Source organism: Excalfactoria chinensis, chromosome 5 (genome assembly GCF_039878825.1).
Source record: "Excalfactoria chinensis isolate bCotChi1 chromosome 5, bCotChi1.hap2, whole genome shotgun sequence".
Lineage (NCBI taxonomy): Eukaryota > Metazoa > Chordata > Aves > Galliformes > Phasianidae > Excalfactoria > Excalfactoria chinensis.
The window spans coordinates 1,809,849-1,832,400 of record NC_092829.1 but is presented as its reverse complement, the minus strand read 5'-3'; the positions used below and the strand labels follow the sequence as shown (position 1 = coordinate 1,832,400).

The following is a 22,552-nucleotide window of genomic DNA, read 5'->3' as shown; positions in this document are numbered from 1 at the left end:
CAGTCAATGAGTGACAGTAGCTTCTGGGCCTTTTTTGTTGCTCACACTTTGACTGGCAGAGTCTTTCTTTGTTTCCATTGGACTGAGCTACAGACAAGCAATCCATCCTTATAACACCTGAGCTGATGAGCCGACTATCTGGATTTGTGGAGCAGTAGGCTCTCTTCAGTGAGCCCTTGTACGTTTTTGCCATACACCAGCATGGACTAAATCTTTGTATCTCTTTACTTGCAACCGTATCACTAAGAAAGAGTCATACACCCTCAGGAAAGATACATCCTTTGTAGTCAGGTCCTGAGCTTTGGTGGTAGTGCAAAGATGGGAGGTGATGAATCCGAGAAAGCCGTTTTCATAGTAGTGCCTCATGCATGGCTACCACACCAGAGCTGAGAGCCTCCTTTATTATCCCCAACTGCCACCTTATCCTCAGAAGTAAATGATACCAAGCACTGGAAGGATCACGTTTTTGTACTAGTTGCATCTCAGGGCTGATAGCTCCTAGCACAGAGCAGGCAGGAGTGGTGCCAAGGAAAGCTCCCTCCAGCCTGTGCTGCCAAGGGCCATGTCCAAGAGCTGACTGCTAGGCTGTTAGTTCACAGCTGCACATGGCTGTTGGGTGCTTAGCAATACACAGAATTAGACAGCTCGGCCATACAGCAATGCCAAAACATTTTGAGCATAACCAGAACCACCCGAGGAGATCCAAGATTAAAATACAATATGGAATACAAGGTCAGTCAGTTATGCTCAGTAAGGATGGAGCTTCTGTTTCACTCAAATTGCTCTTACTGTTGCTGAACACATAACAGAACTGGGGAAAGGAAACATTTTTGCTCTCATTTTCAAGTAGGAAGAGGCAGCACCTCGCCCATTATTGAAACCTGACATGGTAAAACATATCCTGTAAAATGGAAAAACAAGCTACATTTCTTTTATTAAAAATCAACACAACGTTACATTCTGAAACGACACAGAATCCAAGATTTGTTCTAATACACAGACTTAGGCAGAATTTCTGCCCGTGTCTGGCTATTGTTATAAATTATATTGAATTGTTTTTGATAACAGTTTCTGTAACACTACAGGCAAGTGACTTCACTACTGACAAAACCAGCAAATATAAATAACTTCATAATGTAAGGAAGAGACAGACAGGAGAAGCTCTGAAAAGGCCAAGGAGAAAAGCAGACTTCGGTAATTATATCCTCCTTCTATTCACAGTGCCTGTGGAGCCTTCCAGTAAGTCTAAGTTAATGCCTGTGCTTGTAATACTTCATGCCGTACACAAGATAGACATACCTTTAAAACACTGCTATTTCAGCAGGTTTGTAATTAGCTGGACCAACCTCAGCTGCACACACACACACACACACACACACACACACACACACACACACACACAACCTGTCTTCCACTCACAAAGGGCAGAGGTTTACAGGTCCCTGCAGGATCAGTTAGCTAGCCACAGTGACTCTGATTTATTCTCCTGCCAAGTCTGAAATACAGCCAACAGATAGGCAACAGAGTTCTTGAGATTCACCCTATAAACACTGCTTTGCAGTAATCTTGAACCAGTAGGCAATCACAAGTTAAAGAATTATATTTTCTTTACAGAGAACACTGGCTAATGTGAGCTTGGAGTGCACCACTTTCCTTCCACCGGTGGCCCAGAGTACCTTACAGTCCATTTCTGCATACATCGTCACCTGGATTCATTCAGTTTTCCATCACGTGGCCTTTCATAAATTCTGAAGGAGTGGAACTTTGAGCACTGGGTAGTTTTTCATCTGCCACCCCTTTAGATGTTGGGGAAATGGCAATTGGATTTCCTCGTTTTGCAGAAGGGCTTCTTGCTGTCCAAAGCTGGCAGAATGTTGCTGCTGCTTAACTGAGGCAGGTACTGGAACTAAAGCAAGAGTTACATCGTGTGTAGTTGTTCGAAAGGAGGAGAAAGCATGCAGTTCATCTTTCAAAAAGGAATATAAGCTATAAAATTATTCATACTGCACTTTTCAAGCTAAGAGTCACGAGCACGTGCAGTTTGCTCAGCAGACCTGCTACATCTCATCAAGAATGCACTTTCCTAAATAAGCCTCATCTGTCACATTGCTATGCTGCTTGTCTGCAGCCGCTCAATGGAGCTGCAGTGCAGAATTCAGCCTGCAGATTCCTTTGAGATCTGTTTAGATGTTGTACCGAGGGGCATGGTTTAGTGGGAAATACTGGTGGTAGGTGGCTGGCTGGACTGGATCCTGGAGGTCTGTTCCACCATTAGTGATTCTATGGTTCTATGATTTTCTCCTCAGCCCAAAATTAAGCTTGTTCCAATGTGAGAGCTTTACCTCGCCACAAACTGCCCACCCTGTGCTTGAGCCCAACTTGTGGGCACCACGTAAAGAAAACAGCTTCCCTCCATAGACACTGAGCATTAAATACTGCTATGAAAACATTACCCCCGGCACGTGCTTCCGTGTCAGCTTGGCTGGTCTCCGAGCTGCTTTTTCATGTTCTTTCCCTGGATCTCCTGCCTCCCTAACGCTGTCAAAATAGGGGTGCTGCAGCAGCTGCTCACACGTCTGCCTCTCTGCAGGGTCCATGTGAAGGCAGCCCTTAGAAAAGACAAGGATCACACAGAACACTTGATACATAAAGGTCTGCACAGTTCCATCTCTTTGCAACAGCCACTGAGTATTTACACAGATGGATGCGTGTGTTTTATTTTTCAAGGAATTCCACAAGTCTGGCTTTTTAGGGCCAGCTGGAAGCTCACAAAGCAGCTCACACTGAACAATGGCCACCTCTGACAGAAGGCAATACTTAGAAACTAAGGGACAGCTTCATTCTATAGCAAACCATCAAGTCTCAGAAAATAGTTAAGCCTATGACTTCCATCTGAACTAGAAGAGTCTTCTCAAACTGAGGAATGCAGTGCATCACTGGCTGTGTTGTTCCAGGGTTTGGTGCTACCTAAAGCTGCACCTTAGTTTTAATGCATTCACCCTCATGGTTTGTACTTGGTGCATCTTAATGGAACCATTTCTGTTCCGTGTCTGTGCTTTCCCCCCCAGCTGTGTTTCTCTATGAACCTATGATGGTTCTGTAGCCAACTCTCAGACCATTTACCACCTGAATAAGCAAATAGGCTGCATTTGTTGAGTTCAGTGTGGAGCTCTAGCTGTAGCTCCTCACCTCCTGGGCACGCTGCTTTGGGTGGAGGACCCTGTGAGCCTCAGCCACATGGTGACACTTTGCTTACCTTCATGAGGGCTAAAGCAGGGTATGAAATACTAGGAAATTTCATTTCCAATGGCTCCTGGTGGGAAAAAAAGAGTTGTTGTATTAGCAAGCTTTTCTTTCACCATGCTGGTCAGCGCTGGGCTCAAAGGGAACACATCTGAAGGGAGCTCCTACCATGCTCTCCGGGTCTGGAATCGTTACACCACTGAAGAACTGGTTGGTGCTGAACACTTGCTGGTGCCTGGGAATAAGATCCCCTTTAAGCAAAGAGAAAATGGAATTAAAAGCAATCAGAATAATTGGCTCTTTTTACAGTGTCTGCTATGAACAAGCTGGTCTCCTAGTAAGATGGGCAGCATCCAAGAGAGCACATAAAGAGATGGAGTACCATCAGAGGAGCCAACGAAACACTGTTTTGTGAACATCCCGCTTCAGCCACTTCAAGGAACTGGAAGTTTAACTATATTCCGAGCTAAGGAGTTCGCAGCCCCAACCCACCTTTGTGGCTTTATATGTTGCTTGGTAAAACATCACAATTCTCCACTCATCCCAACAAATTTGAGTTAAACATGGGGGTCATTTCCCTCCCAGCCCAGAAATCAGTCATTGCCCAGCAGCATCCATGGAGGAAGCCCATCCTTGTCCAGCCGTGGTGGGCCAGGCGCTTACCCAGCGTTCTCCGGATGAGGTACAGCTGGTCCACGTCCGACTTGCCGGGCCACAGCGGCACCCCAGAGAGCAGCTCCGCAAAGACACAGCCCACTGCCCACACGTCCACAGGAGGGCCGTACTGCGTGTCCCCCACCAGCAGCTCTGGGGAGCGGTACCACCGGGTTGCCACGTAGTCTGTGTAGTAATCACCTGGGCCAGCTGGGTTGGGGTCAAGATGGAGAGGAAGAAAGAAGGGTGTGGGGTCAGAAGGGTGCAGACACAGCTCAGAGCAGCAACAAGAGGCTGCCCAGAGAGGCTGTGGATGCCCCGTCCATCCCTGCAGGTGTTCAAGGCCAGGTTGGATGGGGCCCTGGGCAGCCTGGGCTGGTATTCAGTGTGCAGGGTGGTGGCTCTGCCTGCAGCAGGGAGGTTGGAGCTTCACGATCCTTGAGGTCCCTTCTGACCTGGGTCATTCTGTGATTCTATGATCAGCAGCACCTTCAGGGCCCACGTGAGCTCCGGGAAGAGGCTGAGTCACTGCCCACCAGATTGCAAACACTCAGGAGTTGGGAAAACCAAGAGCATGTCTTTCCCAAAACAAAATGACACAGAGCTCGGCTGCAGGCCCCGTGCCAGTTCAGAGCCCACAGGATTCGCTTGAACAAGAACTGCAAAAATAAAATCAGGGGCTTTATTACAATGGAAAATGTGAAGCCATTCTTTGCAGAGACGGTGCCTTCTGCCAAAGGGAGCCCTCCTGCTACGGGACTCCAGCTGTGCCCCAGCATTGCACAAGCAGCGGGCAGGCCAGCCATCCCCAGCTCAGCACCAGCAGGGAGCTCAGGGCACTTTACTTAGGGAGGCATTTGACTGTCTGAGCTGGCCCTGTTTAATCTGCTCTGGGGATCTCAATCCAAACATTTCCAAAGCCTTCAGCAGAACTTCTTTGTGAAAACACACCAGTCCTTAAACGTCACACAGGATGTAACATCACTGAGGTCTGAAAGCCCAAACCTGCACTTCACGGAGCCCTGGCACGTATCACCCATGGAGGCAGGCAGCACTCACTCAGCATGCGAGCAAATCCAAAGTCACAGAGTTTGATGATGGAGTGTTTTGTTATCAGGATGTTTTCTGGCTTTATGTCACGGTGGATGCACTGCAAACAAAAGGACAAAACCAGAAAGTAAAAAACAAACCACAGCAAGGTTAGAAACAGCTGTTTTAGCTTGGAAAACAGCTACAGTTTAACTTGGAGAAGAGAAGGCTGTGGGGAGACCTCATTGTGGCCTTGCAGTACTTGAAGGGAGCGTATAAACAGGAGGGGAATGGCTGTTTACATGGGTGGGCAGTGATAGGACAAGGGGGAATGGTTTGAAACCGAGACAGGGGAGGTTCAGGTTGGATCTGAGGAGGAAGTTTTTCCCCCAGAGGGTGGTGACGCACTGAACAGGTTGCCCAAGGAGGCTGTGGATGCCCCATCCCTGCAGGCATTCAAGGCCAGGCTGGATGTGGCTCTGGGCAGCCTGGGCTGCTGGTTGGTGACCCTGCACACAGCAGGGGGTTGGAATGGATGAGCACTGTGGGTCTTTGCAGCCCAGGCCATGCTGTGATTCTATTTAATCTGGCCCTTGGACAAAGAACAGCTCAGTTTCACTGTTAGTTTCTTCTCCTGAGGACTGAAGTGCTGCTTCCTAACCCAGCATCATAGAGTTCCACAGAAAGGCAACTGCATGAATCCTCGTTACCTGTGATCTACAGCAGGTCAGGCTGTGCCATCTAATTGTTCCCCCAGCTTTAAAACTCCATTACATTGTTCAGACTGAGAAAGGGAACATGATAAAGACAAACCCTGGAGGCAGGACAGACCTATGAGCAAGTCCCTGGTCTCAGCCTGCAGCAAGCAGAGCAGGGGTTGTAAAGCTGTTCTACCACCCCTCACTGCTGTGGGTACACACTGTTATTTCCGATGGGCGTTTCCTGCTGGAAATGGGAAACATCATCTGACTTCTAACCAAGAAAACTCTGCGGGCAGGAAAATGGCGTCAGAATCTGCATCTGACCCGAAGGCAAATCACAGCCCAGGGGACTCACGTTGTGTTTGTGACAGAAGTTCACAGCTTGGAGGGTCTGCCAGGTGATGCTCCTGACCAGCTGCTCCGGAACCCTGTTAGAACAGAGCACGCTTTTACTGTTTGGGTCACACAACTTCACTAGTGCAGGAGCAAGCAGAGCCCATGGCACGGCAGGAGCAGCTGAAGGACCATCAGCACCACTTCCCCAGCCAGTCAGCGCAGGATGTACGGCAACCCAGAGCCTGCAGGAGCACCCAGTGCCACTTGGCCAGTTTCAAGCTCAAAACCAATTTTATTCCCTATGCTTAATGCTGCAAGACTTTGATTCATCATAAATGAGAAGAGAAGCCAAAACACAATGCCAGAAGCTGGCTTCAGGACACTCTCTGCTTTTGAAGGCCTCGTGCTGGTGCTGCTGTTGAAAAGCTTGGGTTTCCTTGCAGAAACACCCTAGAAGGATGAATGCTGTGCTGACAGAGGGATGAAGCTGGTGAGATGACCAGCGTGTGAGGAGGTATGTATGAGCCCTCCCATCTTAACCCCGACCATGAAAGGTTTAGTGTCTGCAGCAGCAAAGATCAAAAGACAAGCTGGGCTGTCAGGGGAAGTTCTTTACTGTGAGAGCGGTGAGGTGCTGGAACAGCTGCCCAGAGAGGCTGTGGATGCCCCGTCCATCCCTGCAGGTGTTCAAGGCCAGGTTGGATGGGGCCCTGGGCAGCCTGGGCTGGTATTAATGTGGAGGTTGGTGGCCCTGCCTGTGGTGGGGGTTGGAGCTTCATGATCAGCTCAGGAACTCGTGGCAGCCAGCACACACTCCTGGGCTCCACCACAGCTCTGCAGCACAACTTGTCAGTGCCAGCACTATGGACTGTGCCCATGCTGGGTGCTCTGCCACAGCCCTGATCTCTCAGCAGTGGGACACAAAGCCTCCTGCAGCCCCACTGCTGCCCAGCCAGCTGCTCACCACCCAAATGCTCCAGCTCAGCTCCCTGGTCACCATGGTGAGCCACACCATGCAGGAGCACACGTGGGCTTATGGGCAGCAACGTGACCCTGAGCGCTGTGATGAGAGACCTCTCCTGGGACGGACACCCCTCTGGGAGCTCTGCAGAGCAGCAGTGGGCACTCACAGACAGCCCAGCTCCTTTGCTCCCAGTGAGAGAAGGGCCGCTCACCCCCGGGGGTGCTTGTCCAGCTCGTGGAGAACAGTGTGGTCGCAGTACTCAAAGACCAGGTGCAGCTTCCTCTTCCTCCTGAACACCTCCAGCAGGTTCACCAGGTTGGGGTGTTTCAGTTGCTGTAACAGCAGACAGTCGGTCAGTCACTGCTCAGACCCAGCACTACAACAAGCAGCTCCCCCTGGGGAATCACACAGGAAGAGCCCGTAACAACACAGTGCGGGAGGCAAAGAGCTCCTCCGAGCCACGTCTGTTCCCTGATAGCACGGCTATAGGTGCTCACTGAGGGATGAGTGGATAATATGAGAGGCATTTACAAACACTGTGACATGCTGCACCATGAGAGCAAAGCCAGGAACGCAGCGTAGCAGCGGGCTGGGAATGAAACATCTTTCTGTGCAGCTCGATGGGGACTTCAGAACCTTCCATCCTCGTTGGGCTGCAAGAACGTGTCGGGTCCCGGCTGACCGCACGGCTCCCGTGCAGCAAACACGGAATGGGGCTCCCTCGGAGCCTGGGAAGCTGTTCCTCTCCTGCCCGGTGTGGCCGCCCCCGGCCCGGAGCTGCGTTACGGCAAACGAAGGAAGAGCAGGAAGGGAGCGTTCCTACGGCCGCGGCACCGCCGCCTCAGGGTGCCATGGAGACCGAACGAACACAGCAGCGCAGGAAGAGGCAGCCTGAGCAACGCTCTGCGGGCCGCACAGCTACGGCACAACCTCCGGCTACGGCACAACCTCCATCTGCGGGCACAACCTCTGGCTGCGGGAGCTGCGCGTGGAGACTCCGGGGAACAAACCCCCAAAGGCCGCGAGGGCAGCGGCCGGGTCACGCCGTCGGCAGGCGACCATCCGCAGCCGCAGCGCTCAGATCAACCCCTGTCCGCTTCGCCCCGGCCGGCCGCCCACCCCGCACCCCCACGGGTTCCCCGCCGGCCCCGCGCGGTGCCGCCCACCTTCAGCATGCGGACCTCCCGCAGCGCGATCTTCCTGATCACCGGGTCCTCCTCGGACTCCAGGAACTTCTTGATGGCCACGATCTGGCCCGTCTCCCTGTTGCGGCACTTGAAGACGACGCCGTACGATCCCTCCCCGACCTTGCCCAGCTTCTCGTACCGCTCCATGACGCGGCTCTCGCACCCCCCGCCCCGACCTCAGCCCGGCGCCGCGCTCAGCACCGCCCCGGGGCGGGGAGGAGGAGGAGCTGCGCCCGGGGCCGCCGGGACGGGTGCGGTGCCAAGACGGGAGCTGAGGGATTGAGCCGAGTGCGGGCGGCAGGGAGCGGGAGGCGGAGCTCCGAACACAGCGCAGCCCGCGGGGCTCCTAGCAGCAGCAGCAGCAGCAGCAGCAGCAGCAGCAGCAGCAGCAGCGGCCCTTCAGCGCTGCCGTCTCTTGAGCCCTGCGTTCCCTCCCCGCGGTCCGGCTGTGGGATGAACTCACCTCTCGTCCCGCACACGCTGCCCGCCAGTGGCGGCGCGCTCGGCGGCCCCGGGGCTGTCCAGGAGATGCAGGCGGGGTGGGGTGGGATGGGGCGGGCTTGCAGGACCCGGAGGTCTTTCGCAGCCCGGGGGTCCGGTGCTTCTCCGCGCGGTGCCCCCAGCAGACCCGCAGCTCACCGCGACGCTCCATCAGTCGTGCGGCGGCGCTCAGCCCTGCGGCGGCCCTTCCAGAGCTGAGCTCACCGCGGTCCGTCCGTCACCACTCCGAGGTATCCAATAAAGCATCGTTTATTTGGCACAGACTGAAACGAGCAGCAACAGAAGCAGAACAAAGCCCAAGGTGCACAAACGGGAACGGCGACTCGGCTACAACCTAATGAACAAAACAGCTCAGAAAGGCAACACATGGAGACGGCGCCCATCGGGGCAGCTGGCCGTGGGACACGGGGCCACCACAAGAAACACTTCAACAGCTCCCAAAGGAGGTTTGACTACAGGAGGACCTTCCCACTTTCCCAGAGCCCTTCTGATCGGCTCAGGAAGCCCCCAGTCCTCGCGTGGCTCCCAGTACCTTCCCTTGGTTACCTTTGCATGGCAGCATCCCAACCTAACGGGTATCAGCTGCAGTTACCCCCAACACCGAAATGTTATGTGCAGATTTCTCTCAGTCTTTGAGATCTCCCCGAGGTTCACGTAGTGATGGAACCCAAACTAACTTCTGCAGTGAGTGAAACGAGTGCCAGCGCTTCCTTTACAACATCTATATGCTGTGCTTCACTTCTTTGCTTCTACAGCAGAGCTGCTGCTGTAATCTGGGGGCTGCACCACCCGGGGCTGCTCACCCAGCACTGCACTGCAGGTCACCCAGCTCAGTGCTGCAGAGCTCTGCTTCCTTCACACCTGGAACTCGAACCTGTCCCTCACTGCTGCCCACCCAACCAGCTTCCAAGCATCGGTGGTGGCTGATTTTTAGGTTCTGGGTGCACATCAGTTATCAACCCCTGACGTGGATATGGAACTGAAAAGCCACGCTTGATGTAAGCCTCAAGTCAGTAACAAGAATTGCTTCTGAATTATGCTGCTAAGTGGACAAAGCACTACGCGCCGTGAGCTCTGTTGGTGCTCCTTCCTGACCTTCAGAACAACAAGTGTCCACCCACCCGTGGTGACAAAGCACATCACTGCTGCACCGCTGTGTGGAGCTCAGCCCGTCCTTGTTCAATTCCAAGCAGCAGGTTGGTGCCACGCAGACATCCCTGCGCTCCGTCAGGCTGGGAGCTCAACCAGCCTCCTCCCGTCCTGCCCGCAGCCTCCAGCCAGGCCCAGCTCAGCACCACGCCTCCATTCCTGCCCCCTTACAGTGATGTGGAGCTCCCGGCCCATCTCTCCCAGGGCAGCAGGATGGATGCTGCACACAATGTGCCATTTCAGACCTTCCGACCTTAACAAAGCTCTGCTCTATCTGCATACAGACTGAAGCGAGCAGGTGGACGTAAGGCAGCCAAACCAGATGCCACCCTGTCAACAGCACACGGCACCTCCAGGTCTTAATGAACAAGAAAGACAGATGAACCCACATGGCTTTTTAATGGAGGAACAGAACCAGAAAGAACAACGCAGCTGACAAAACAGGGCAAGGGAAGCGGTGCTGGAGAGCTGCGATACAGAACACTGCTTCGTATCGTATTTATTTATACCACCCGGCGGGGAACGCGGCCCCCACAGCCCAACAGGAGGAGGAGGGCAGAGCCGAGGGCCGTGCAGCTCCGCTCCCCCCTTGGGAACAGCATAAATAATCTACACGTCAGGCAGGCCGATACGCGGCGCTTCTGTTCATCAGGGATGATGCCCAGGTGCAGTTTCCCGTCACGAGGCTCATCCCTAACTTGTGAAACAAACACATATATTTTGTACATTTATATATATATATATAAGCACATATATATATAGAGAGAGAGATAGATATAAAAATACCCGCCGCCGGTCAGCTGGGTACCCATGCACACATGCAGACACACACAGGTGTGTAAAGCACACACCCACCGGCAGCAACACGTCAACACCAGCACTGCATTGTGTGCACACAGCCCTACGTCTGGCCAGTAAGAAACTGCCTCCGATGGCAATTCTGCAGGCAAGGAGAAAATCAATACAAAACAGTTGGTTGTACAAAACTGCGCCTTTACAAAGCCGTAAGGAAGCCTCAGCAACGCGGCACGTCTCTGCGAGGGAAAGAATCATCGTCAAGTCTTGAGACGACTGTAAAGAAACACCCAACAAACCCGGCAGCTGCTCTGCAACCTTCCTGTGCGACAAGATCCGTTACGCCACCCCAGCAGCAGATTAATAAATAAGGATTAAATAGTCTATAGTACAAAGCCGTGCCGAACGGCGGACTTAAAACCAAAGAGCTCCGCGGATCCCTTCCCTCCCTGCACCAAGTGGGTCTTTTACTTAAGAATAAGACTCGGTATAAAAGGGGGAGGCAGCCACTAGGTCTGTATCTACACAATGCACGGGAGACCCGAGGGAAGGAGAATAATTAACAGTTTATGGCACCTTTACCAAATAACGTTATTTTAAAGGCTCTGTTTCCCTACACTAATGAGTAAAGGGCTACTTATTTCATAGCTTTTATTAAGCAAACTTGACATAACCAACCACACAGTGGCGAGAGACGGAACCAGCTGTTCCCAGCTGCAAAAAATGTATTGATTTCCACCTGAAAACAGCAAAATTTAGGTGTCGAGAGAAGAAAAAGAGTCACAGCCCCACATGCACTGAGATTCCTAACGCTCCTTTCTCGTCCCGCAGTGAATCCCCCACGTCGGGTCACTGCAGCTCAGTAACTGTTCTCATGGCCAGCCAAGATGTAGAGGTTGCTGTGTGCAGTTGGGTTCTCCGTCGGCCTGCTCTCCAGCACCACCACTCTGCAACCAAACACAAACAGCACCCAAGCAGTCAGCAGCAGAGCACGGAGTCTGTGGTTGTTACAGCTTCCTCAAGGCTGGAGGGAGGGGGAGCTCCTAAATATTGGGGTGTTTTATCCTTCAAACCCATTGCTTCATTTCCCACCCTGCAGCATCACTTCCTTAACAACACTAAGGCAGAACAAGGGGCAGGGGAGCAGTCAGTGTGCACTGCCTGTTAGTGGTAATGGGGTGAACACACCGCGGTGCATCAAACCTCAAAGAGCTCCAAATCTGATCCGCTGCTTCCAGCTCTCAAGGCCCAGAGCAGCAAAGTCCTTTTTAAAGGTAATTTCTTGCCAAGATAACGTCAGTTCAGCGTGAAAATCATCACAGCTATTGCAGGTAGAAACAGTGCAATGAGGACTGGCCTACAGGGGGATCTGCTGTGGGATGGAACCTCATTCCATGTGGAACACAGAAAGCTCATATAAAGCAAACAGGCGTATGTTTCTTCATGGTGATCATAGTGATTACCTGTCAGAGCCCAGTAAGCGAAAAACCCTGGTTTCATCTGATATCTCCTGGGTAACCTGCAGAGAAAGGGAGATGTTAAGGTCCATTTGAGAGGCAAAATGAGATGCTCTGGTCTGAGCTGGAAGGAAGGAAACAGATCAAAACTTCAAACATGATTCAGTGAAAATCACAGGACTGGATCAGGTCAATTGTGCTAAACTTCCTCCAGTAAAGCTCACTTGAAATCACTGTGTTACTGTAGGCTGCTGTCAGTCCAGAGGACTTGCTGGCACAGACAGAACGCAGTCCTACGAGGCAGACCGGCCCCCTGTGCTTTCAAAGAGGATGCCAAAGGATGACGTCCTTTTTGAGCACAGGATTCTTATTTATTGGCTTCCTAACAAAAAATAATAAGGTTTTGGTGTTGTTTTTTTTTCCCCCATGATACCCAGGAAACCCAAATGCTGCTTACACCACATCTGCAGTGATACGCCTGGAAACAGAGGTGCTTAAAGCACAGTGTGAGCTTTGTGAGAACACGATGGGAGTCAGAGAAAGTGAGCAGCAAACTGCAGCAGGGAGAGCAGCGGGCACAAACCCCGGCAGCAGGGGAGCAGCTGGAGGGGCCGAAGGATCAACTGGTAAATAAGGAGCAGGACTCAGTCAGACCAGGAGACACTGGAGGTTACTCACTTCATCTGACTTGAAGCTCTTGCCCTGCATGCCGTGTTTCCAGAAGGCCAGCACGCTGTCCTGAAGGCACACTGCAGGGGAGAAGCACAAACTCAGAGCCAGGCGTGGCTTTATCAGATCCAGGACATCTGGGATTCTCCCCAGCTGTGATAATGGGAACCATGTGGGCACAGAACACGTGAGACGTCGCCTCGTGACAGAAGGGTGAAACTAAAACCTCAGTATAAAAACCTGGCTGGAATCCCCATTTGGATCCGAGGCACATTTCTTTCTACAGCCCAAACACCCCGCTCACACACCCGCTGTTTGCCCAGACAAGACCCAGCTCTCTGCTGTTCCCCTGTTTTCCTCTCGCCTCCCTGGGCTTTTATTTTCCTATTGATTTGATGCTGGAGAGCAGCAAGAAGCACAGAGAGGCGCTGCCAACAGCACTGGGGATCGCTGGGAATTACAGCTCAGGGCAGCCATTACTTTTACTTCAAAACAGACACGAGCATGAAGAATGGGGAGGACTCTGCTGCCGGGCCAAAGAGCACAGCGAGCTGCAGCTCTGACTGATCTCAGTATCAGATTCTTTCAGATAACGGCTGAAGAACCTGGTGCTCTTTAAGCAGCACTGCAGAGACTTTGCTTATGCGCAGCCCTGCTTTCCTTGTGCCTCTGCTCAGCACCAGCCGTCCCAGATGCACACAGCAAAGGCTCTCAGCACAGCCCGACGAGCAGCGCTTTTCTCAGCAGCCAACTCACTTTCCCCACAGACTGACCATGCAGCAGTCGCCCGCCCTCCCCTGTTGTGAGCAGAGAAGCCACGCACTCACCCACTGACTCAATGCAGAAATCAAAGCTCAGCTCCGAGGCCAACTTCTTGCTTGACTTCAGTTTCCCTTGTAAATTCACTATTTTCACAAATTCTCAAGAAAAGCAGAAAAAAAACCAAACATTAAAAGCCACGCCTGCAAATGGTCACCGATGGCACCAGCCATGAGATGCTCATTTCAGCTCTGAGGTTATGCCCACACCTGAGAGCTGTGCTGTGTGCCACAACAAGCCCTTCTCTCAATACCAACAGAGGAAACTTCCTTACAGGTTTCGTGTCTTTAGACTTTGCTGATGGCCTGTCTGCAATTACCCAGCTTAGAGTACAACCGCAAACACAACATCAAGGCTGCAGATGTAGGCAGACTGAGTCACTGCAGAGCTCCCGCTGAGGCACTGAGCTCTGGGGCATACGAATCACTGCTGGGGTCACTGTGTGTGCCTCTGAATCCCCACCTGCAGTGCTGCAGTACAGCGCAGTGGGAAAGAAACAAGAATGATGCTCACACGGAGAGGGGAAGTGGAACTGTGAGAGCCAAAGTGAAAGGAGCAACCCATAGCATCGGTGACCTGCATGGTGTGTGTCAGGAAACGTTACATACAAACGGGTAACGAAGGTACGACAATTAATTAATGGCAGAGGTAAAATGACTGTGGCCAAAGGAGTCGTGTGAGGGCAGCCCAGCAGGGCTCATCACTTACTGTCCAGGCAGACCAGCACGGTGTCTCTTTCCAGCTGCGTCACATGAATGGCATCCAGCTGCTGATTGCCTTGTGGAAAAAGGGAAGGGATCATTTCGCATCACATCGTACCACTGAGCTCAGAAACCCCCTCAAACTCAGCTGATCGTTGCAGTGTTTTGGAACACCACAAACATTTTGCAATCTGTGTTTGTTATTCCTTTGTCCTGTTCTTTAGTGCTGTGCAACCCCAGAGCGCTGTGGGAGCGGAGCAGGGCCCAGGGAGAAGCCCATCAGCTCAAAGCATGTACTCAGTATGAAAGCGCTGCCAGTTACTGGCATAAAGTACACTTCATGTTGTGGTTTAGCACAGGAAGTCAGCTCCCTTCAAACAGAGGGACTGTAACGAACAGAAGGAATCATTAAGGAACCTTTCTCCCTATAAGAAGCGCTCCTTTCCCCTAAGCTCACACCTGGAAGGATTATCGTGCTAATACTGAACTAGAATTGAACGGTCCGCATACTTTTTAATTAACAAAGTTCTCATCACAGCTGTATTGAAATGTAAAGAAGTACATCCAAGAAAGCCAGCAAAGCAAAGCATCTGCAAGATATCAAGCGGCTTTTGAAGATAAACCAAGACATTCTACTTCTTAATAGGCAGCTGAAGAGGACCGTCCTCCCCCAGGGGCTGGAGGACAGACAGGAATGCATTTATGTGAGACTTGACACAGGAATGAAGGGGAAAGAGCATTAAGACTGACCCCAGCAAGAAGCATGCAACCACAAATGAGAATGCAATCAGCGGGGTCTGCACTGCTATTTAAGGAAACTGAATGAGAGACGTGTCTAAAAATGAAGCCTTTCAGGATAGTTTACACTGAGGTTGGCAAATCATCACAAGAGGAACTTGGGATCAGCTTCAGTGCACTCTGTGTAGGGAGGGTGCCTCATTTTGCCTAGCACAAAGGACATCCAAATGACTCCTGATGCTATTCAGCAGTTGCTACAGGCCAGCTGCAGCCAGCCCAGGCAGTTTACCTGCACCGATTTCTGTAAACCACGAGGAAGCAGAGTTCAAGTTGATTGTCTCGAAGTGAACGACCTGGTTTGGCTCAGCACCTTTGCTGATAGCGACGCAGACCATCGGGTATTCCTGCTCTGGGATCACCAGCATCTCAAAGACATTCAGAGGGCTCGGCAAAGGAAAATCAAAGTGCTGGGGGGAAAAAACAACGCAGGCATTTGTGAAGTTTCCTTCTGCTTCGGAGCTACGGAGCACAAAGTGTGAAAGACACAGGACTGCTTTTCACTGCTGCTAACAGTGCGTTTCTAAGCCGTGCAGGCTGAGATCTATGCTAGTCCATCCTGCTGATACTGGGCTACATCCAGCACTGCATGGACTTCAGCCACTGGATTTTCTTAGTCAATGTGTGTCAAGCCAGATCTTCAAGGGCGCAGAGCCCACAAATGGGACCAGATGGAGATGGACTCTCCATTACAGATTCCAGACAGGTTACTTCAAAACCATGTCACAATTAGGATGATGGAGCAGGTGAGAGGGACAAGCAAAACTAAACATTCCAAACCGAAAGGAAATATTTACCTTTATTAACATGAATTTCTGCATTGGCTCATACCACTGTAGCAGAACAATCCCAGACTGCAATGCCCCGCAGAGGTACTTGTGTCCTGTGTATGGATTTCTTACTATAAGAAACAAGAAACAGAACGACAAAGTAAAGCCTTTTTCCTTCCAGAAGGCCCGATGGAAATAAAAACTGCGGGGATCTTTACAAATGGTTGAACACACAGCTCCACTTTCACACTGATTGCTGTTTTCTGGATGGCTGTTTGAATATCCACAGCAACTGATGTTGTGCTACATTCCAAATGAATGCAATTACCCTTCTAATTACCAACAAGTCCCAATGAAGAGGCCAGAAAGCAGCACCACCTTCGTCCTGGGGCTGAGGAAGGGGGGTAAAAAAGGTCTGGGTCCAGCTGTGACTAAATAAAAACCACCTCCAGGCAGTGCACGAGCGCAGAGACTCCCTGTGAGCTCTGACAGCTGATGGAACAAACACGACGGAGGGTTGGCTGCTTTTTTGGCTCAGCTGCCCACAAGAGCAACTTGATTGCAGGAATTATTTATAAATGTGCCTGCTGGAGACACCTGAGATGAGCTGAACAGGAGAGCCACGCTCACAGCTGGGTACCCCGTACTCTGCTGGAGCAGAAGTGTAACATAATATCTCACACAGTGATGGGGACGGTCTTCAAACTGACACAGAACGAGCATCCCCTACTGGGTTTCCCAATGGATCTTACTCTAGACAGCAACATGTTTACGTTAAGAGTCGGTATGAAAAACTTCTGCTGAAGTGACAGGACAAGGGGGAATGGTTTGAAACTGAGACAGGGGAGGTTTGGGTTGGATCTGAGGAGGAAGTTTTTCCCCCAGAGGGTGGTGACGCACTGGAACAGGTTGCCCAAGGAGGCTGTGGATGCCCCATCCCTGCAGGCATTCAAGGCCAGGCTGGATGTGGCTCTGGGCAGCCTGGGCTGCTGGTTGGTGACCTGCACACAGCAGGGGGTTGGGATGGATGAGCACTGTGGGCCTTTGCAGCCCAGGCCATGCTGTGGTTCTATGACTCCCTGCATTAACTAAAAGGAAAGCAACACACCTACTCACCTATACAGCATTTGTGACACCCTTTTGTGTCAGGAATCTTTGTTGTTAAGGCAAACTTCCTGCAATAACAAGTACAAAAAGTACATTAATGAGAGAGGCCGAGGACCTTCCATGCTCCCAACCCATCCATATTCCAAAGAACTGTCACTGGTTACTAATTGCAAGAGAAAAGACTTGTACCTTGGTAATATCTTGTCAGGAAATCTATGGGTTTGGATGTGAGCAGCCAGTCCTGTTTTTTTGGCTTGTTCAAACAAAGCGATCAGATTATGGGAGTAGAGCTGGAACGTCTTCCCTGCAAGAGAGAAGAGCACGCATTGCTGTGGGACACGTGTCTCCAGCAGGGAGCCGTGCACGATAGGAAAATGTATGTAGAGAAAATTACCTTCTAGAAAAATGGACCACATGCGTCAGATATTTCAAGTCCAATTAGGAAGAAAAATAAAACAAGACAACGATAATAATGCATATAGAGAAGACATGGCATTCAATGCAAACTTCAGTAACACTAACAAAGCTCTGAACGTTACACACGCATTTTTAGAAGGCTGTAATGACACGACAGCAATTAACCACATCGGGACATCTTATCTATAGATCAGTGGAAGCGGGGTAACAAAACCTGCATCCCTGAAGGCACAATGCCACCCTGGGGCTGTGTGCTGCAGCACTTCTGTTTCCCTGCTGGAAAATCCAGGAGAGCAGCACAACTTGTTTGCCACCAATCCTTGTGCTGGATGCAGCACCTCACTGCCGCCTCCTCCTGCAACTTCAGACTGGTTTTGTTCCCTAACTCTGTCCCGTAGTGACCATGCAGTCAGGCTACAGCAAGGGATCAAACGTCACAGTAATGCAGCTGCATTAGCAAGACGGAGCTTAATCCTCTCTCAGCTTGGTTACGATGTTTGAAAGTGCCCTTGCTGCAGCTCTCCCAGCTCAGGACCCAACCAGGAGGGCACTCCATGCTTTGTCCTTTGACAGATACTCAAACTAATGCCAAATCTTTGCCAAACTGATTAAAGTAAATAAAATGGTGGGAAACCAAGGCCAAGAGATTGTACCACTTCAGCTTTAGCTATGGGAATCTTTCCAACTAAAGCACTCATGAAAAAACCCTCCCATACAAACGCAAGCAACAAAGCAGAGTTTTCTACTTGAGGCCAGCGGAGTGTGATGAACTGAACTATGCGTTAAGTGCTTCTCTTTATCACCTCTTGGTTTTCCCTTCTACTCGCACATACCTGACAGGGACATTAAGGTGTTGTTGATAACGTACAGCCAGGTGCACTTTCGGGGAAACAACTGAAAAGAGAAATTGTTTCAGTTCGTAGCAGCTCACAGGGATCCATCCCCACAGCTTCCTCTGCCTGCTCCACAGCCATCACCGTCCCTACAGCGACCGCCATGGGACAAAGTCCCCCTTCAATTCTCCCCTCCGGAGCCCCGGCTGAGCAAGACTGTTTTGTCTGAAGCACTCCCATTCTTTCCCTCTCCTACCCCCAGAACATCCCAACTTGTAACGCTCTTTATGTTTCAGTTAGCAGCACAGAGGGATGATGGGCAAGACTGGAGCAGCTCCTGGAAGGCACCGGGACTGCTTTTGTTGCCAAGGAAGGAAGTTACACAAGGGGCAGCCAGTCTAGACTTGAGAAGCCTTAAGGTAAGAACCTGCTGAAGGGAATTTCAGCATCCAGGAGTCTCAATCCTGAAAGGAATAACAGCACAAGGACATGGATTTCGTGGTGGCTCTTCTGTTGCTGACTGAATTCACTGAAGAAGATTCACAGATAAGGGTCTCCCATGAGAAATCCAGTAAGAGGAAAAAAAAGTTCATAGGATTAAGCTGCTTTGAAAGGAGGCTGGTATAGAAAGACAACAGCAGGGTGCTCTGCTGAGGGAAGCTTTGCAATCACTGCAGATGATCACAGAGTCATCCAACTGTTTGAGTTGGAAGGAGCCCTTAAAGGCCATCTAGTCCATCTCCACCACAATCAACAGGGACATGCTGGAGTCCAGGATCTGCAAAGGAACAGCTGCGCTGGGTCGAGCACATCGACCTATATATATAAACATCCACCTATTTCCAACAGGTGCTGCAAAGTGATATTTTTCCTACGACCAGCACAGGAAAGTAATGGATACTGTGCTACAGCTCATATCCCCAGCCTGGAAACCTGCTGTATCAGATGGGTTCTGTGCTTTTAGTGAGCCCCAGTGCATTTACCTTCCCTCAGACTGTCCAGTCTCTTCCCTCCAAACTCATGCAGCTCCCTGCATTCACAACTCCCCATTGCAGAAGGTGGAAGGGAAGGGGAGCAGTTGTTTGCTATGGGCCCTCTGCAAGTGACCATGAGATGGAAGAGCATTTGTGATATCCCTGATGCTTTAAGTATCACAAACCCATAGTACAGCAAATGGAAACCAGGGCACAATGCTGAGGATGAAGTGGCAATCACGAGATAAGCCAGGATGAAGAAACCTAAGAAAGGTTAAGATGTAAATCTTAATTAGACAGAGGCAACAAGAGAAGCCAACAAAGCAGGTAACTGGGACAGCGAGAGGCCGGGCCCACAGCTTGACAGGAAAGGACATCCGGACTGCATGATGAGGTGGACAAACTTGTGCTACAAGCAGATAGAAGCCAAGTTAACGACTATTCGGACCATGTCAGCAGGCCCCAGTAAAGTTTACTTCGCACTGCTTAAGAACTGGCTCAAAGCCCAAGGTCTGTGTAACGGTTATTTCCAAGAGCTGCTGGAAGACAACCAAGGGCCTCAAGGACCGACTTTGTAATTCACAGCCTCGTGGAATCATCAGGGTTGGAAGGGATCTCCAAGATCACAACCCCAGTCCAACCCCAGCCCATCCCCACCGCGCTCAATGGCCACGTCCCTAAAATTCCCAAGGGATAACAAGAGATCTGTGCACAACAGGCTGCTTGTACACACACACCTCCTCCAACAGAGTGCCTGCTTCTGGGTGCAGAGAAACAGGGAGGTGAGAAGCACGTATGAAGGATCCCTTCCAACCCAAACCATTCTATGATTCTACGATCCACAAGTTGGCAGATATTAACCCTGGAGAGACAGGGAGCACTTTGGAGGATACGATCAGAATGAAACACCTGAGGAACAGTTCAGAAGATCTCAGGTACCAACATGTGACGGTAGGGAATCCAACCAGCACGGCTGAAGCACTGCTGTAAGGCCTCAGAGCTCTGCAAGGAACCAAACACGCTTCTGCCAGCTGGGGCTGCTCCCTCAGAAAAGGAAACTCTCATTTCAGGATGCATTAAATGTCCGATGTGGACGTTACTGCGTTGCCTCCAGTGGCCATCAGCACCTCCAGCCCCTCGACAGGACGCAATAAAAGCAGCTGGCAGAGTTTGGAGAAGAGCGTTACAATAAATAATGTAGGAAATTCACACGGACAGATGAGTTTCACTGAGTAAAAAGAACTGAGGTAAGGCCTGGGGGGCTCCAGCAACTTCTTTTTTGTTAGACATTTGTTAGAAAAGCAAGTTGTTGTTCCCTACATCTGCTGATGCAACACCAACATCTTTAAAACCTCCACACTCTGTTCTCCAGCTGCGCTCAGGTGTGAGCTCATCTCTCTATGCTTGGAAGGACCTTCACACCACAACAAATCCAGATTCACTTTGTGCCACCAAAGCCTTCGTAGCTTCCTCCCACTCCTGTCTGTGCTCCCTGCTAACAACACCCTGCTACTTCTGATTCCAAAAAGGCAGATGAACACCACCATGATCACGTCAAGTGGCTTTGGAAAGGGCTGGAGAGACCAAGAAAACAGAAGAGAACTTGTATTTATTGGTGTTGACAACACCAACTAAAGTAAATGGCCAATGGCTTTGGTAGCAGCCCGAGGAGAAGCAACATGCCATCTAGTGGAGGTAAAATGAAGAAAGAAATGACAGGCAATCCACCGTCTCCAAGGAGAAAGCTACTTTAGTACAGAGCACCTATGAAAGCTATGTTATATAAGCAGCAATAAAAATTCAAGCAGGGGAGCTATTAATTTTAGGACTTCCTAATCATTTTGTACCACAAAGCCCAGCATCCCACCTATCCCCCTTCTAACAGAAAACCTTCCTGCTTCATTGTGTCACCAAATCTATCCGATACACCCAAGATCACCTGTTCCATTGTTGCTTCATGAAGTTCATTCAAATTCAAAGTATAGATACCTTCTTCTGTTCCAAAGATGATGTACTGATCTGAAATACAAGACGTGGTTTATCTCAGGAGCTCCTTACCACCGGGCGGCAGGTGGGATTCAAACACAAAAACCGATGTCACCTTTAGTATCTGGATGAATCCACGATGTTGCACAGTTAATCTTCAAAGGGCAACCATCGAAGACTTTGGAGAAGCATGCTCCCATCTGAAAGACACAGAAGCTGGAAAGTTAAACAAGTTCCCAGCACAAAGCTTTAACTCTCCAGCACTTGGCCATGTAACAAACCTGCATGCACCACCACAGCCTTCTCTTTAGGCACAAACTTAACTGTAACATGCAAAATGCATCTGTCTTCCCCCCAAATCCACAATGCAGCCTTCCAAACTTTTCCATAGACTTTGTACACATTAAGAAATGCAAAGAGGGATCAAAATTACATGGATAATTCTCACCTGCTGGTAAGAACACCACAGAGTGCTTATGTAACTGTGTGAGAAGGCAAAACAAGCACAAACGTTCTGTAACACCCTCCCATCACCGCCTCCCTGCCCCTTTTATTAAAGAGGATGCCAGCGGAGATCACAGCCCACAGAGCCAGCAAGGTGCCCATCCCTTCACCACCTGACTGAGAGGTGAAAGGAGGACTCTGAGAAAAAGATTTAATACATAAATAATGGCACGAAAAGTAATCAGCCATGGCATGCAGGACACAGCCCAGACCGGGTGTTGGCTCTAGTGTCTGACACTAGGGATGATGTGACTGCAGGCCTCCAACAATCACAGCATGGCCTGGGTTACAAAGGCCCACAGTGCTCATCCAGTCTCAACCCCCTGCTATGTGCAAGGTCGCCAACCAGCAGCCCAGGCCACACAATTCTGAGTGCAAATGGCATTTCTTACCAGCACCTTCGGCGTTGGTGGCAAACCATTGATTGCCGGCTTCTGTGGGAAAAGAGAAACATCGTCAAGTACGTCCCACGCACTGACATAACACCAGCTTGAGAGCAAAGATGACAGGAGGCAGCTGATCAGACTGAGAGTCACAGTACGTACAGGAAAATCCCTCTTCTCTTTTTTCCGTGGCAGCTGAGGGATTTGTCCGGACCCTTCTGTGTTTTCCTCAATGAGTTTCAGCACGCCGTCCCCATTTCCTGAAAAGAAGCCCAGGTACAATTTGGAACTCACAGGACATAATGAAATAGGAAATATTTAATTGCTCTATTCTTGCTCCTGCCCTATGCCTTGTAGGAGTAGAGCACAGTGAGCTGTGAAGCTTCATATGGACATCTCAGGTAGCCAAATCTGTTCAAAGACAGCTGGCCACCCTTCTGCATACAAAGTTACACAGTAATTAAGGCTCCCCATTATCCAGACAGTCCCTGGGCCAAACAGAACCGAGAATAAAGCAGTGCCAAGGTCCCTACAGATGGTCCTTCCTGCACACGTGCTGGTTTTATTTGTGCAGGCAA

General features: G+C 50.5%; 2 protein-coding genes across 4 annotated transcripts in view; both read right to left on the bottom strand.

The window, feature by feature from the left end:
* Positions 1 to 902: 902 nt before the first annotated feature.
* CDKL1 (cyclin dependent kinase like 1) lies at positions 903 to 8,383 on the bottom strand. The gene is made up of 9 exons (XM_072337346.1): positions 8,094 to 8,383; positions 7,139 to 7,260; positions 5,983 to 6,055; positions 4,957 to 5,047; positions 3,907 to 4,107; positions 3,412 to 3,494; positions 3,257 to 3,313; positions 2,454 to 2,609; positions 903 to 1,906 (listed from the first exon to the last, which is right to left on the bottom strand). The coding sequence occupies exons 1-9, from the start codon at positions 8,259 to 8,261 to the stop codon at positions 1,799 to 1,801; spliced, it is 1,059 nt and encodes a 352-aa protein (XP_072193447.1). The 5' UTR covers positions 8,262 to 8,383; the 3' UTR covers positions 903 to 1,798.
* A 1,763-nt stretch (positions 8,384 to 10,146) lies between these two features.
* Positions 10,147 to 22,552, bottom strand: part of MAP4K5 (mitogen-activated protein kinase kinase kinase kinase 5) — a 56,050-nt gene continuing 43,644 nt past the window's right edge. For all 3 annotated transcript variants that reach the window (XM_072337463.1, XM_072337465.1, XM_072337464.1), the window contains 14 exons: positions 22,137 to 22,234; positions 21,984 to 22,025; positions 21,203 to 21,287; positions 21,041 to 21,120; positions 18,128 to 18,188; positions 17,067 to 17,181; positions 16,887 to 16,945; positions 15,798 to 15,901; positions 15,233 to 15,410; positions 14,213 to 14,281; positions 13,513 to 13,605; positions 12,695 to 12,765; positions 12,023 to 12,078; positions 10,147 to 11,506 (listed from right to left, as the gene is read on the bottom strand). In XM_072337463.1, the coding sequence (XP_072193564.1) occupies positions 11,419 to 11,506; positions 12,023 to 12,078; positions 12,695 to 12,765; positions 13,513 to 13,605; positions 14,213 to 14,281; positions 15,233 to 15,410; positions 15,798 to 15,901; positions 16,887 to 16,945; positions 17,067 to 17,181; positions 18,128 to 18,188; positions 21,041 to 21,120; positions 21,203 to 21,287; positions 21,984 to 22,025; positions 22,137 to 22,234 (1,199 nt within the window). In that variant the 3' untranslated portion in view covers positions 10,147 to 11,418. The remainder of the gene's footprint in view (positions 11,507 to 12,022; positions 12,079 to 12,694; positions 12,766 to 13,512; positions 13,606 to 14,212; positions 14,282 to 15,232; positions 15,411 to 15,797; positions 15,902 to 16,886; positions 16,946 to 17,066; positions 17,182 to 18,127; positions 18,189 to 21,040; positions 21,121 to 21,202; positions 21,288 to 21,983; positions 22,026 to 22,136; positions 22,235 to 22,552) is intronic.